The sequence below is a fragment of the Salminus brasiliensis genome, chromosome 11 (genome assembly GCF_030463535.1).
Source record: "Salminus brasiliensis chromosome 11, fSalBra1.hap2, whole genome shotgun sequence".
NCBI lineage: Eukaryota > Metazoa > Chordata > Actinopteri > Characiformes > Bryconidae > Salminus > Salminus brasiliensis.
This window is the reverse complement of record NC_132888.1, coordinates 13,783,178-13,797,455: the sequence shown is the minus strand read 5'-3', so window position 1 is coordinate 13,797,455 and position 14,278 is coordinate 13,783,178. Positions and strand designations below refer to the sequence as shown.

The window sequence follows — 14,278 nt, the reverse complement described above, 5'->3', positions numbered from 1 at the left end:
ATTATATATATTTTATAAAAGCAAGAATGAGGAGTACCATATTGAGAACAAATGAATAGTAATAGATAAAAACAGATAAAAGCAAAAAGCTGCACATTACTGGAGCTCACCTAATGTTGGTAACATCTGAACAGTTGGCTGTAAATCTATAGAAACTCAGTGGGGGCATGCCCTATTCTACTCTTAGTACCTTTTAATTGATTAAACCTCAATCTCAGCGATGGGTGCACCTTATACACACACATGGTGTAGTATCTGAGGAATATAAAATAGCTCACTCTTTTCAATCTTGTCAATGATTGGTAGACATTCCTGCACCATCTTTCTTGTAGTTAACCATCTCCACTTCTGACATTGACAGAGCTTGTGTTGCCAATTCATCATTCTATAAAGGAGCTTCATTCTGTAAGCTCTACTCATTTGTAATCAGGGCAATGACTGCTGTATCATCAACAGAACTGATGGTGGAATTTAAATGATGTTGGACAGTGGTGTGTGTGTGTGTGTGTGTGTGTGTGTGTGTGTGTGTATATATGTGTAAGCAGGGTGAACAGCGGTGGGCTAAGGACACTGCCCTACGGGGCTCCGGTGTTCAGAGCATGTGCAGAGAAAGTGGACTCATCTAGTCTGACAGTTTGGGGTCTGCCAGTCAAGAAGTCCAGAATGCAGTTGGGGAATTTTGTTTAGGCAGAGTGTACTTTGGAGACTTTTCTGTCTCTTGAACAACCCTCTTAATGTCTGTCAGGGTAAAATACATATGCATTCTTTTCCTTTTATTTGTGTTTCTCTGAGTCTGCGGTTTGTGCCACCTCATATTTTTTAACCCAATGCAATCGCCACTAAAGGCTGTTAAAGAAAGAAAGTAAAACGAAATGAAAAAAGAAAGTTCCAGTTTTGTGGCTCCACAGAACAGAATTCCAAAACTTCTGTAAGGTGATACAACACAACTAGAACATTTCGGGCCTATGGATCAGTGGTATGTCTGTAGGGGGAAGAACCAAGCATATGCTGATGCTCAGAGGCTGCTTTGCTTCCTCTGGCAGAGGAAACCTGTGTGTGTGGAGGGCAATATGGACTCAATCAAGTAGCAGAAAACCCTAGGAGAAAACACCATGCCTGGAAGCCGAGGCTTAAGCGTTACTGGACCTTCCAACAGCACAATGATCCCAAGCATACCTCACCAAGTCCACCAGGCTTGGTTGCAAAAGAAGTCCTGGAAGATTCTAGAGTTGTTGTCACACTCACCTGACTTAAACTACATAGAAAAAATATTAGTGAACTGAAGGCCACTGCCTATCTGGAATAGGCTATGATTTCTCAGAAAAGCTGTCAGAAGCTGGAGCCTGGCTATGAGTTTACAGCAGGGCAAATCAGTAAAAGCGCACACTACTAAGCACTAAAGATTCTTGTTAAAGAGTGGTTAAATACTTCTGAGAGTGCAGTAGTCATTAAAAGTGGAATTTTGTGTTGAACTAAGTTGAGAAGTCACTTGTTATATTAGTTGTGTTGAACTATTTAAATTGGTTTTGTTTGATTGGTTTATTGCAAACAGCTAAAAAGGGTACATTTGACTAATAACCCTAATTTGCAATAGGAGTCCATTTCCAATGCCAATGTAGTTACTCATAGATTTAACATGAAAGTGCTGACATGCATCAGTAGGTGTGGTTTCGGCCAAACTTAAGTGAAAGTATTAAAAAGGATCAGGCCAAGAACAGCAGTGGATCTTCTTAGTACAGCCATCATTTATCATGATAGGATTTTTGTTCTTCTTTTCTTGGGATTCTTTTGCTCTAAAATAAAATCATAAATCTGACATGGCTTTAAGGTATGGCTGACAACTTATAAACACACAACATTTAACACAAAACAAAATTAGTTATTTAATATAAATGGCTACAATGTAATTCAAGAAAGGGTAATTACCACAAATATACTGGAGCAGAGGTAAAGGCAGGATATTTTGAAAATACTCAACTTTAACCAGTTACTACTGACCTCTGTTAACACTTACTATACATTCCAAGAGAAACACATGTCCAGGGGGTTTCAGATCAGCATATTTACTTGACCAGCCAAGAAAATTCTATCTTGGTGCCCTGAAGAACATCATAACTGTTTTGATGGTTTAATTCAGTGTCCTGGTGGCCTGCCATCCACTGCCATCCAACCAGACAGTTGCTTTCTGTCTGGTCTGGGAATTGCAACCTCTCTGACCCCACATCGAATAGTGAGGACAGCTAAGAAACCCCCTCCCACCCCCCCTCCATTACGGACATTTACACCACATGCTACATCCACAAAGCCAGACTCTTCTCATTGCTGCTGTCTGGCAGAAGGTATCGGATCTTTCGAGACTCTGCAACAGCTTTTACCCCCAAGCTGTCAGACTTCTCAACACACAAGTACTGAACTGACCCCCTCTCACCTCACACACACACATACTTCATACACACTCATACACACATCTCTATTAATGCTCCCATGTGCCTACTTGCACACCTATCAGGTTACTTGCTGCTAAATACTGTATTATAAAAAACTACCTCAGTAACAGCATTGTTCACATATGTCACAAGCTGACTGCGTATATTATTATATGCCATCGCAAGTTACATCCCTCTGCATCTTATCCCCACCACACATTCGGTACTGTTTGTTGTTTTATTGTTCTTCCATGTTTGCACATTATGTACCTGTACTGTATTGTTTCTGTTCCAAGTTGCACCATAGAGTTGGAGGAATGTAATTTCACTCCACTGTGTACTTGTACTCAGATGGAATGACAATAAAAGCCTCTTGACTTGACTTACATCTGAACATTCAAGATTCTTAGGAATTTACCCTGCTGCTGCCATTGGTAGTCATGTCATTAATACAGAGACAACAGAGTCAGTTCCACCGGCAGTCATACAGAATCCGACATGGTTCATAAAGGACACGGCCTGCTTCGCTGGAGTACAAAGCAAAACAAGAACATGCCTAAAACATCACATTGTGTTAATTTGTGTGTCAATCATCAGTGTGTCAATCTAGTTTTCTCTGAACAGTTCACTGGCTTGTGTGAGGGACAATTCCATGTCATCAATTAACAGGCATCACCTAAAATGATGTAGCACATCGGATATATGCTGACATACACTCATTATTTAGGGGATATGTTCAAACAGTGTCATCAGCAACATTACACTATGCTGTACTGAAATAGAGATATGTGGTTCACTTTCATACTAATGCCACCTTTATTTGCTTAGCAACCAAATTGTATGTATATTATGTGTATATTGCTTTATGGTATTATATTTAAGTTATTCAGTATATTTTCTTTTACTTATTTTATTTTGTGTTAACAACATATATTTATTGTTGTTATGTTTGCACTGTTTTACTTCATATATGTAGTAAAACAGTACAGTATATATATACTGTATAAATATATATGTATATATATACTGTATATATATATATATATATATATATATATACACTATATAGTAAAACATACATATATCAACCCTCAACCCAAGCATTTCAATGCATGTATGTCCTGACATGATGTGCAAATGACAAATAAACCTGAAACTTGAACCTGAAACTTGAACCACACTTATAAAGATGTATATACAGTGAAATGAGAGCTAAACAAATGCTGACAGCTGTCTGAGCAGTTTATATAACTGAACAATAAAAGCTGAGTAAAACTTGAAAAATGAAATTCTTTCTACTGGCAGTAAATCAAGAGTAACACATTAAGCAGTCTAGGAAATCTGGTTCTTGCATCAAGGCCTGATGTTTGGCCTTGTTTTCTCACCCAGATTTGGTTCATAGCCTTAAGCAGCAAAGAATTGGAGCTACTCTTACATATTTGGCATCCTTTACTAGGCACAACTTCAGCATTTGTCATTTGCTCTGGTTTTTTTCTGGGATTGGTAGGCCTACTTCATTTTGACTTGTTTTGCATAACATGTATTAGCCTAATGTTCTATTTATTAATAACATACGTTAACTAGACATAGTTAGTGGTACACTTTTAATAGATGGATGTTTACTCATACCGTAAATGTTGCAGTTTAGCCTCTCTGGTTGTGCTGCTTTGACACTTCAGTTGCTTCAGAACACGGTTTGTTCATGTTCTTGTGGAGTGTACCAAGGGGTGAGTCTACTAAAAAAAAACATAAATATAACAATAATGCATGAAATACAGATGTAGTGGTACATGCAAACGTTAGAAACAGATAAGTTTGACTGGTTATTTTTTAATATTGGTCAAAACTTGGTCAATTTTAAAAATTCTGGGGATTGCAACAAACAAGGAGTAGTGTCCACATACGTTTGCAGCATAGTATAATTAATAGTTTCAATAAAACATTTTTTAAAATATTTATTCTTTTATTTGTTTGTTTGTTTTTGCAGATTTTCATTAGCCATGTTTTGTATTTTGCTAAAGACTTCTCATGGTTGCTCCCCAGGTTGTGCCTAGTTCGAATATCATTAAAACTCTCCTTTATAGCCTCTTTTTCTGACCATCTTTAATCTTGAACCTAAGCACTCTGTCGCTGTTTACTGGCCCCGTTTGTGTGCAGTTTTGTCCCGGATTGCAGAACGTGTTGAGGCTGTGCTGAAGCTGTGCAGGCACTGCTGAGGCAGCTAAAGCAGCAGCAGTAATATTGAAGGTCCCTCGTTTAGACTCCGCTTTCTGTGGACGGAGAACGCGGCCATGGCGGATTACGATGCATACGACGACCGGGACCGGGCTTACGGGAGCTTTGGTGGCGGCAGAGGGTAAGAAAGCACGTGTAGGACGTTTTGTTTTCTCCACAGAGGAAAGCGGGCGGTTTGGGCAAGCCACGGTGTAGCTGCGTTGCGCGGAAACGGGGGACGAGGCCCAAGCGACGCGAGCGTGGCTTGTGGGCTTCGCGGCCCCGCCGGGATGAATGGGATGGCGGGCGGTGGCGCTACGCGAGCCCGGGGATTCGCGCTGCATCCAGATGTGGCCAGGGGAGCTCGGGGGTGTTGTTTCTGCGACGCATTTTTTTTTTTCTTCCTAACGAGCAAACGAGGGCTGAAGTTAGATGGGTTTGGGTCAGCTGTGGGGCGTTTTTCCAGCAGGGCAGTTGGCGCCAGGTTTAGTCACGATGGAAGAAAAAAAAAACAACAGTCCACATGGGCTCAGCATAGCGGAGTCATCGTTTTCGTGCACGTCTGTTTATACATTTGTTTATCCGGGGACGTTTTCCCCACGGCTTTCTTGGCAGAGAGTCTAGCTTATTGACGTTTTTGGTGGGATTGAAGCATGCCTGGTATCTACGTGGTGGCTAATTGTAGCTAGTTAGCACCCAGTCAGTCTGGAGCAGGTCTGCAGTCTGGAGCAGGGTGCAGTGGGCCTGGCCCGCATTACTCACCACGTCTTTCACACATCCACCTAACTGCGTGATCGAGGCAATGGCCTTTAACGCTTCATATTAAAGGAAGTCCAGTGAAGCTTCTCGTGCTGTACTGCTACACTGGACAGTATTGGACTAAAGGCACAAAACACACATTTCTGTACGTGACGGGCTTTGGAGCACGTGATTGGCGCCGAGCGTTTCGGAGCGCAGCAGGATTTGCAACGGTTTAGGTGAACTTGTATGAGACCTGAGCAGATGTGCAGACAGGCAGTCAGTCCTTCACCGATTTTAAAACACGTATATGCACCTCTGTTAAAAAAAACAAAACATATATAAATATGTAAAGCAGTTTCACGTGAAGTGTTACTTCAACAGGGGAAACAAAGGTGTGCATGGTGCACGTTTTCCTCACGTGCGTCAGTCTTGCAGTTAAATCGAGTAATTTAGAAGCACAATGGGGTTTTTTTTATGTTTATTTCGTTGTAATTTACATGGTAGCTTTCTAGGAAGTCTCAAAATGTTGAATCATCAATTTGAAGTAAAAGATAAGATTCAGTGTGCCTAAGGTAAAGTATGGTAAGCAATGAAGGGTAATGCAGTGAAGGGCAAGTGTTGTGCAATGGGAGACTTTTAGAGGTGGGCGATATGGCAAATCAACAGTAAAGTATCAATATAGAAAAATAATAAGGGAAAACCCCCATTCTTTTATTTAATACATTGTTTACATGGATAATGGGAACCTATTTATTCGATTAGGATAACATTGTTAAATTTAGGGAACATTTTGTGCTTCTGAATATTATTTTTCTACCATGATACTTAAGGCCTCTATAAAAAGCATATTATTGAACCTGAAGAAATTTCCGTTATGCATGTTGCAACATTTGTTCCAGCTCACCAAACTGCACTAAAATCAAACACAAGTTGTTTAAAATCTGAATGCATTTTGCTAAAATGGTTATTTCACATTTTGCATACTCTCCAGTAGTGCAGTGTTTTCTACAGAGAACATCCACAGCATGGTCAGAAAAGCAACTGTGGCCTAACATATCATGGTATATGTAATCTTATCACATTAAGGGGGTTGTGTGTAGGGGGGTGTTGTTGGACACACATACACAAACACAACTTGCATGCAGGTGTCACTCTATCTATCCATGTCAGGTACTTGGGTGTCTGCAGAGATTCATTTACTCTGACACCAGTGGAATGTCTCTGGCATGTTGGACACCATCTGCATCTCCCTGTGTCTTCGTTTGCCAACATATCACTGGTTGCACTGAGAGACACCCTTCAAATCTGAGTTTAGGTAACTGAACATGCAGCGTTTGCTTTGTAAGATCTGGATGCTGCAAGGTTTCACCTTTAGCTTTCACCTGTCCCTTTCTGGAGCTGTTATAGGTCTGTCTTTGCATGTTTCTCTTGGTGTAGTTCAGAACCATGGTGTGCTGAGAGCAGTGACTTGTATGCACAGAGAGGTGATGTCTGATGGCTCTGTAGTGGACCAGAGACGATAAGGGAGAACTTTCACTCGAACTCTCATAGAATCAGAATCTGAATCCGATAGGTCTTGTGTATCAGTGTATCTCAGCCATGCATAGGTTCTTCATGCTGTAGGGAGATATACCAATTGCATTACAGTACAGCATTTATTAGAAATGGGTTCATATTAATTATTGAGACTGGTGCATATTGTTGAAACAGCAATAGGCCTTGGTGATGACAGAGCATCACAAGAAGTTGGGTGCTTGCTCACAGGCAAACCTGGGGTCATCAACAGTGAACGGTATCTGTAGTTTTTCTTGAGCTAATGGCCAGCAAGAGGTGTTTTGGGGTTTTTTGTGTGATTGAAATTGGTTATTGTGCAGTACTTAAAACATGGGTTAAATTCTTCAACCTGTATGTTTTTACAAAATGAGCTGAATAGGGTGAATACAAAAAATAAGAATACCCTTGTAAACCTGTTTATTCGCCTAAGTGAGACTAGCTGAAAACTGCCATTGACCTTCTGAGTTCAGGGGACTTCAGTAGTCCCACATGTTTAGACATTTTTTTGGTCTGCAGCAGCATGCAATATCTTCGTTAGGTAGGGTGATTGACTTGTTTATCACTGATTTTATGTACCAAAAAGTGCTTGTCAGTACCGAGTGGCAGTGCAAACTTTTTTGTTGTAGACACTTAGTTATGTGCATGTAATTGGATCCCAGCTGATATGTATGCATACCAGTATTCCCCTTTGTTGTTATAAACCCTTGTCTGTATTTATTTTACCAACACTGCCAACATTTGAGGAGGAGATTTGACCTCTCCTGCTTATATTTGTTTGTCCACAAGAGGGTGTTTTCTCATTGCTGCAGCCTTTGGTCCTGACAACAACACAGAAAAACAATGGGCTGTGCAGAGAGATGAACCAGCTTTTTTTCACCAGTCTGAGCTGAATTTAACATTAACCAGACTGTATTTATGCAGTTAAACAAATCATTATTAATAAAGACAATTAGAATTATTTGTCGCTCAGAAATGTTTTCTTAGGGCCTTCTTGAGGGTGGTCAGTGTGACATTATTGTGCTTCAGCTCACAATATGGGTGTCTTCCAGGCAGTTTGGTTTTCTCCTTTTTTATTTCGGTCTCATGCGGCCAAATAATATAAGCAACCTTCTGAATTGGGCAGTTGATTCGAATGTGTTCATTTGCGTCTGGTGAATCAGTTTGTTATAGACATCATTAGGTGTGGTTCACTGCCTACTGATGAGGCAATTATGGATAATTGGAGCTTATCCAGACTAGGCTAATGTCTAAATCTAGTTTCAGGGTTACTTTTATTATTCTTTTTAATGTTTCATGAATGTGATTTTTGTCATTTTCTATAACTGTGAGAATATCTTGCTAATTGTAATGTGTTTTTTCTACTTTTAGATGCTTGCTTTTTGTGATCTGTTTATGAAGGTCCGAATCCTGATGATTTTGACTAAAAATATGGTTTTAAGCTGGTATTACATGCATCAAGGGCTTAACAATAGCAGTTTTAGGTCTGGAAGGCTTTGGATTTGTAATGAAATCTGAAATTGTGTAGTATCCGTAAAACAATTTGTCTTGATCTGTATTTTTAGAGAAGCTGGAACGCTTTTAAAATTGTTTTTGGTTTTTGTTTAAGACCCCGAGGTGGAAGTGGCCCAGGTGGACCCCGCAAGCAGAAGGAACTGCCCACAGAACCCCCCTACACAGCCTATGTGGGAAACCTGCCCTTCAACACAGTACAAGGAGACATAGATGCCATTTTCAAAGACCTCAGTGTTAGGAGTGTGCGACTAGTAAGAGACAAAGAAACAGACAAATTCAAAGGTGAGTTAACATACCGTTTAATTAATATATATATATATATATATATATATATATATATATATATATATATATATATATATATATATATATATATATTTTTTTTTTTTTTTTATTTTATTTTTTTTTTAAATGAAACGCCTTGAGTAAATAAGCGTTGCTTTTGTTTTTCTTTTAAGGCTTTTGTTATGTAGAGTTTGACGACTTGGAATCTCTGAAAGAGGCTTTGACGTACGATGGTGCTGTGAGTAACCTACGTTTCAGCAATCTTTGTATTCAGGTAGTGCAGTGCTGCTGCGGTATTTCTTTTAGAATATGTTTACATGTAGTTCTCCTCGACAGCTCCTTGGAGACCGATCATTGAGGGTGGACATTGCAGAGGGACGGAAGCAAGAGCGAGGTGGTGGGTTTGGCTTCCGAAAAGATGACCGAGGTATTGGTCATGAAAGTAAATGAATAAAATTTTTAAAGAACTTTTATTATTATTGTTATTCTCACACCAAAGAACCACAACAGTCAACTAACATTTTACCCAGTTATTTCCATTGTACTGTGTACAGGAGTATGTTGTATGTGTGACTTGTATATTTGCTTATTAAGCTAAATAACTAACTTGGATTTGAGCTGATGGCTATATTCACATCTTACTCATTTTTCATTCACCCCACTGTCCTTTTCCAACATTTATTCTTAATTCAACGAACTACAGCATGAATTTCCTTGCTCTGTCCTCCTAGTTCACACTAACACAAACTGCCTTCTAGGTTCCTTTGTCTGTCAAGCTAGTGCCTCCTTTTAGCAGTGCAACTAACCAAGACCTGGCAGGCGGTCTGGTCAGTTTACCAGAACCAGTGAGTGGGTAGCTCTCTTTGCCCCACTCCCTGCCTTAGATTGCAGCTTGTTTTAAACAGAGCCCCCTGTGCATTTCAGGCCGCGGTGGCTCACGAGGGGCCAGAGGAGGGGGACGCGACTCTAGGGACGACTACGACAACTCTGGAGGAGGTGCGATGAGCGGGAACAAAGTCAGAAAGGCATTTGTGCAAGAAATACCCACCCTTGGGTGATGCATAGGTCTATATACTTTCAAGTAGCTGTAGGCTACACTTAGCCCTTGTTGCTGACTTAGACTTAAAGACCTCGGGCTGCAAGTTATGATGTTATGATCACTGTCACTTTTTCCTTTGTCCTTTCCATAGTTTGGATTTTTGTCATTCGTGACCTTACATGGCCTCTGCATTTCATTGCCATCAGTCATATTGTTGCAGGAGTCTCACTGCAACTTGTCATTCAGAGTTGTCTACAAATACTGATCTGACATGAGACTCTGGGTTTACTTCCATGTCTTCTTCATTATGAAATTAAATGCAGAACTAATCACAGATCAGTATTTTGAAACAACTTTCAGTGCTTGATAATTGCTTGTACAGTTGGTAACATGCTTTTTATTTATTTTAATCAAAAATAAAACTAGGCTTTAGAGATGATGATTTCATGGGCGGGAGGAGTCGAGGAGGCAGTCGTCCTGGCGAAAGACGGATGGGTAGCGGAATGGGTCGCTACAGGGATGGACCTCCACGCGGCCAGTCGGATTTCAGAGAACCCTCTGATGGTGTCGCAACTTTATTCATTCTTATTGAATGTTTTTGTGTTTATGCATTGTATGGATATTCTTTTCTTTTAGAAACTCATTAATTAAATAATTAGTGTTAGATCCTTTTAAGCTTCTGGTTTTAGATTCACTTCAAGATTTATAAGTACTAGTAATTATTAATATTAGTACAAGTATTGGTAATTATAGTACTTGTATCCTATTGGTGGTAATCCTTAAAACCTTTCAGAGAACTGGGTTGTGAGCTGACTGTTGTCCTGTACTAACTAAGTTGTTTGTGTTGTTTTTTTTGTTTATTTGTTTTTTCCTTTCAGAGGAAAGAGCGCAGAGACCAAGGCTACAGTTGAAGCCTCGCACAGTCTCCGAACCCCTAAACCAAGTGGCCAATCCAAACTCGGCCATCTTCGGGGGTGCCAAACCCAGGGAGGAGGTAATATCCAAAGAAAAACACTAAGAGACTGCAGCCTCCCTCAGTGCGCTGAGCCGGACGGAGGGAGGGAAGGGATGGGAGGGGAGAGGAGCGTGCGGGACTGGGATGACACAAGAAAAAAAAAAAAAAAAGAAAGGAGGAAAAAATACGTATCATGCCAATGGGAATAAGATAAGGCTCTGTCATCATTCCTACTAGTTAGAGATGAGCGGAGTTGCTCCTTCTAAATCCAATTTGAGTGAATATATTTATTCGAGAAGGAAAAACATTTATAAAAAATAAGAACACGCCTTCATGACACACTTGCACATAAGCATACACAAAACGAGCAGCTCGTGAATGCATGTCAAACTGATAAATCGTTTTTACGTCCACCTCTGCTTCCCTGTAAGTAGTGCCTGCTCTGTGCTGTAGTGTTTGCTGGGGGAAGGCTCATTCACATTTTTTGTGACACAAAAAGGGTTTGATTAGAGCTGCACTCTTAAATTGAATTTTTTTTTTTTTTTTAGTTATTTTTTAAAATTCTAAGATTATGCCCCATTAATGTGTGATGGAAATAATGCAGATTTGGATGTGGATTTAATTTGGTGCAGCTTCTTTCCTTGAGAGGTTAGATTACATGTTACTCTGTGCTTGTTATTAAATCCATATTCATTTTTGTGCTGGTGAGACGGGTTATAGTGTCAGTGACTGTATCCCTTCTATACACTCACTTTTTAAAATTATTTTTACCCCCATTAACAAAGCTTAGTTTTGCTGTTTTCAGTGGAGTCACACACAGTTTCAAATCCAGTGTGGTCCGTGCATTATCCCTCATCTGGTTATGTATGTCCCTCCTATTGGAGCAGATAAAAATATCTGAATACACACTGGGGTACACATGGTGCTTTCCTAGCCCTGTAATATTGGACTGGCGCAGTAAAGCAGTGGTGGCAGAAGTGTACAGGCAGTGTTCCGTTTTGGGGCCGTGTGAATGTAACATGCAACATTTACATTTGTAGAAATGACTGAGCTTGTTTTATTAGTCTGCTGCAATCTCCGGTTCACATGGAACTGAGTTTATATTGTTTGGTCACTTTGTTCATGTGCAGAATAAGTGTTACATTTGAGCCTCTGAAACAGGTCCTTGTCTAATCATCATGTTCTTGTTTTTGTTTTCCCGTTCTCTAAGAATTGAGATAGCCGCGTGGCTGCATTATTCTGGAAGGCTAGACTGGATCTACGGGCTTTGTCCACGAAAAATCTTTCAAAGACACCTCTCAAAGGCATGTGAGCAGAGAGTGAGAGGTGCAGAGTTCCTCCCCTTTTCACAATAACCCAAAACAAGGCCTCGTGTGATTGGTTAAAGAGAAGCTGGATTCGGGGCCTATGGAAAAAGGCTCGGTGTAGGCTTACACCTACCCGTGTCTTGTCATCTTTATGTGAACCTCCCACACCTAAGCAAGACTCAAAGGACAGTGGCTTCAGTTTGGTTCTGTTGCCTTTGGGTAAGGACCTAACCATGTGTATTCTTTTTCTCTCCCTTTCCCAAGGCACTCTTTATGTTAACCCCTTTTGAAATTCTAGACACACAGGAGTAATTGCAGACCTGCTGTGTCTTTTTATGCTTCCTAAATTGCTGCTCCATTATTGAAATAACATTTTGGGCTTTCAGCATCCACTGTCTTAAACATTAAATGGTTAAATGGCAAGAGAATCTGAATGTTCGTTTCTGTTTCATATATATATAATCCTGGCAGTCCTTTTTGAAAGATTTTTTTTGACCAAGTCTGTTTAATCCAGGTAAGCGACGCTTTCTGCAATAGTGCAAGACAGCCAGTTTGTTTAGAAGAGTGTGATGAAAGAGTGCTAGATATTAAGCATGGATATCAGCTACAGTCTCAGTCAGGCATCTTGTCAACTTCCACAGCGTGATAGCTATGTATTTCATCAAAAACAAGTTAACTATGGATCACTCTTTAACACGGTCAGTAAAACTGCCTTGACATAGGAAGCTTATTGAACAAAAAAAAGAAGAAGAAAAAAAAAAAAATCACCTGCACATTTCCAATCAAGGTGATGCCAGGCACTAGTCTTGTCTATTAGATCAAGTATAGATTTCTCTTTGGATATCCATGTGTTGCAACATTTTTATTTGACATTTTACTGGATATGAAATGGAAGAAGTAGAGCCTTTTCTTACTGTACTATAGAACGATTGGCTGTTTTTATTCTTTTGTGTTTCTTTTCATTTTCCTACACTGTTTATGGCAATAAAAATATCATCTTAAAGTGTTTCAAATGAATGTGTTGAAATGGGTAAATATTTAATTACACAGTAGGGATGCTTGTATTACATAATACATTATGGAAGTGCACATCACTAGGGTGGTTTACAAAGCAGCTGTACTGGGAAATGGTCTGGTTTGGTTAAGGGTGGTCTAGCGATACACCCAAAGTGTTTTAACTCACCTAATCACTACTAACTAGAATCTTCATTCTATCTTGCTTGGAAGCTGACTGTGTAGCTGGAGATGACCTCTCGCTGTTCTAATGGTCTTGTGTTCAACTCTTGTCTCTCTGTGTTGATGAGATGGTTTAAACCAGTTGTGAGATGTTTTCCTCTTCAAAGTAAGACACATTTTTACAAATTTTGAAACCGTCAGACTGGCTGCTTACCCCCAAAACCATCCTCCTCCTTTGCTTCAGACCAAGCCTCTGGAAGTATCTCAATGAGTTCTTAAGTGATGTTTGAATTTTAACAATAAAACAAACCTTAAGTACAGTGTTTTCCTATCTACACAGGGCTCACACACAGGATTCATTTAACACTGGAAGTGCTCCTTTGCGTTTACGTTATTGCAATGTGTCTTACTGTTATATAAAGCGTATACTGTTGTGAACAATTTGGGTACGTTTTATTTGAACTGCATTTTTTTCCCTTTCTAACCTTTTAATAGTGTTGAAGACACTCCAACTTCAGTCATTAACTACACAACTAAATGGAAAAATAAAAATATCTTTACAGAGTGCAAAGGAGTGCTTCTTCTGTTTAAGTAAAATCCAGCTTTTTTTGTGTTATTAGAGGTGAAAAGTGCAAAATAGGAATAACCATAATGAATTACATTTTAATCCAAACAGTGGAAGACTGCAGGGATCTCAGACTAAATGAGCTTCTACTCCAGTACTGTGGTAAAAACTGAGGAATATGTGTTATGTTGTACCTACTGGGCTGACAACCATGAGGACATAAAAACGTGCTCATTTACTAACAGTTACAGATGATTATTGTCTCAATCGACTTTGTGATGGGTAATTAATCAGCTATAGTAGCTGCAGGTGAGGCTGCAGTATGGTCTCACACTTCACCTCAGCAAAGCGACGCAGTTAGAGAGGGGAAATCCCCCTAACGTAAAGGGTATGTGCATTCCAGATATTGTATGTTTTAAGGTTATGTTCACACAAAAATGACGTTGAGCAACAATCTGCGTGGATATCGATATTTCTGAAAGTGAGACGTGAACGTGTTTACCC

General features: G+C 39.8%; 1 protein-coding gene across 6 annotated transcripts; it reads left to right on the top strand.

Moving 5' to 3' along the window:
* The first annotated feature begins 4,625 nt into the window (after positions 1-4,625).
* Positions 4,626-13,780, top strand: eif4h (eukaryotic translation initiation factor 4h). 6 transcript variants are annotated; one of them, XM_072691838.1, is made up of 8 exons: positions 4,629-4,782; positions 8,542-8,729; positions 8,906-8,970; positions 9,069-9,129; positions 9,657-9,728; positions 10,198-10,335; positions 10,650-10,765; positions 11,937-13,780. In XM_072691838.1, exons 1-8 carry the CDS (start codon positions 4,718-4,720, stop codon positions 11,940-11,942), a joined length of 711 nt encoding a protein of 236 aa, XP_072547939.1. In that variant the 5' UTR covers positions 4,629-4,717; the 3' UTR covers positions 11,943-13,780. The 6 variants fall into 6 exon arrangements, with proteins under 6 accessions (XP_072547937.1, XP_072547939.1, XP_072547938.1 ...); XM_072691837.1 differs by having other exon boundaries at positions 9,069-9,174; XM_072691836.1 differs by lacking the exon at positions 11,937-13,780 and having other exon boundaries at positions 4,626-4,782; positions 9,069-9,159; positions 10,650-10,804.
* The last annotated feature ends 498 nt before the right edge of the window (positions 13,781-14,278 follow it).

Coding starts and splice junctions, on each gene's coding strand:
- eif4h (XM_072691836.1), top strand. CDS start 4,718: ATGGCGGATTACGATGCATACGACGACCGGGACCGGGCTTACGGGAGC. Junction 4,783..8,541: donor AGCTTTGGTGGCGGCAGAGG/GTAAGAAAGCAC, acceptor TTTTTGTTTAAG/ACCCCGAGGTGGAAGTGGCC. Junction 10,336..10,649: donor TTTCAGAGAACCCTCTGATG/GTGTCGCAACTT, acceptor TTTTCCTTTCAG/AGGAAAGAGCGCAGAGACCA.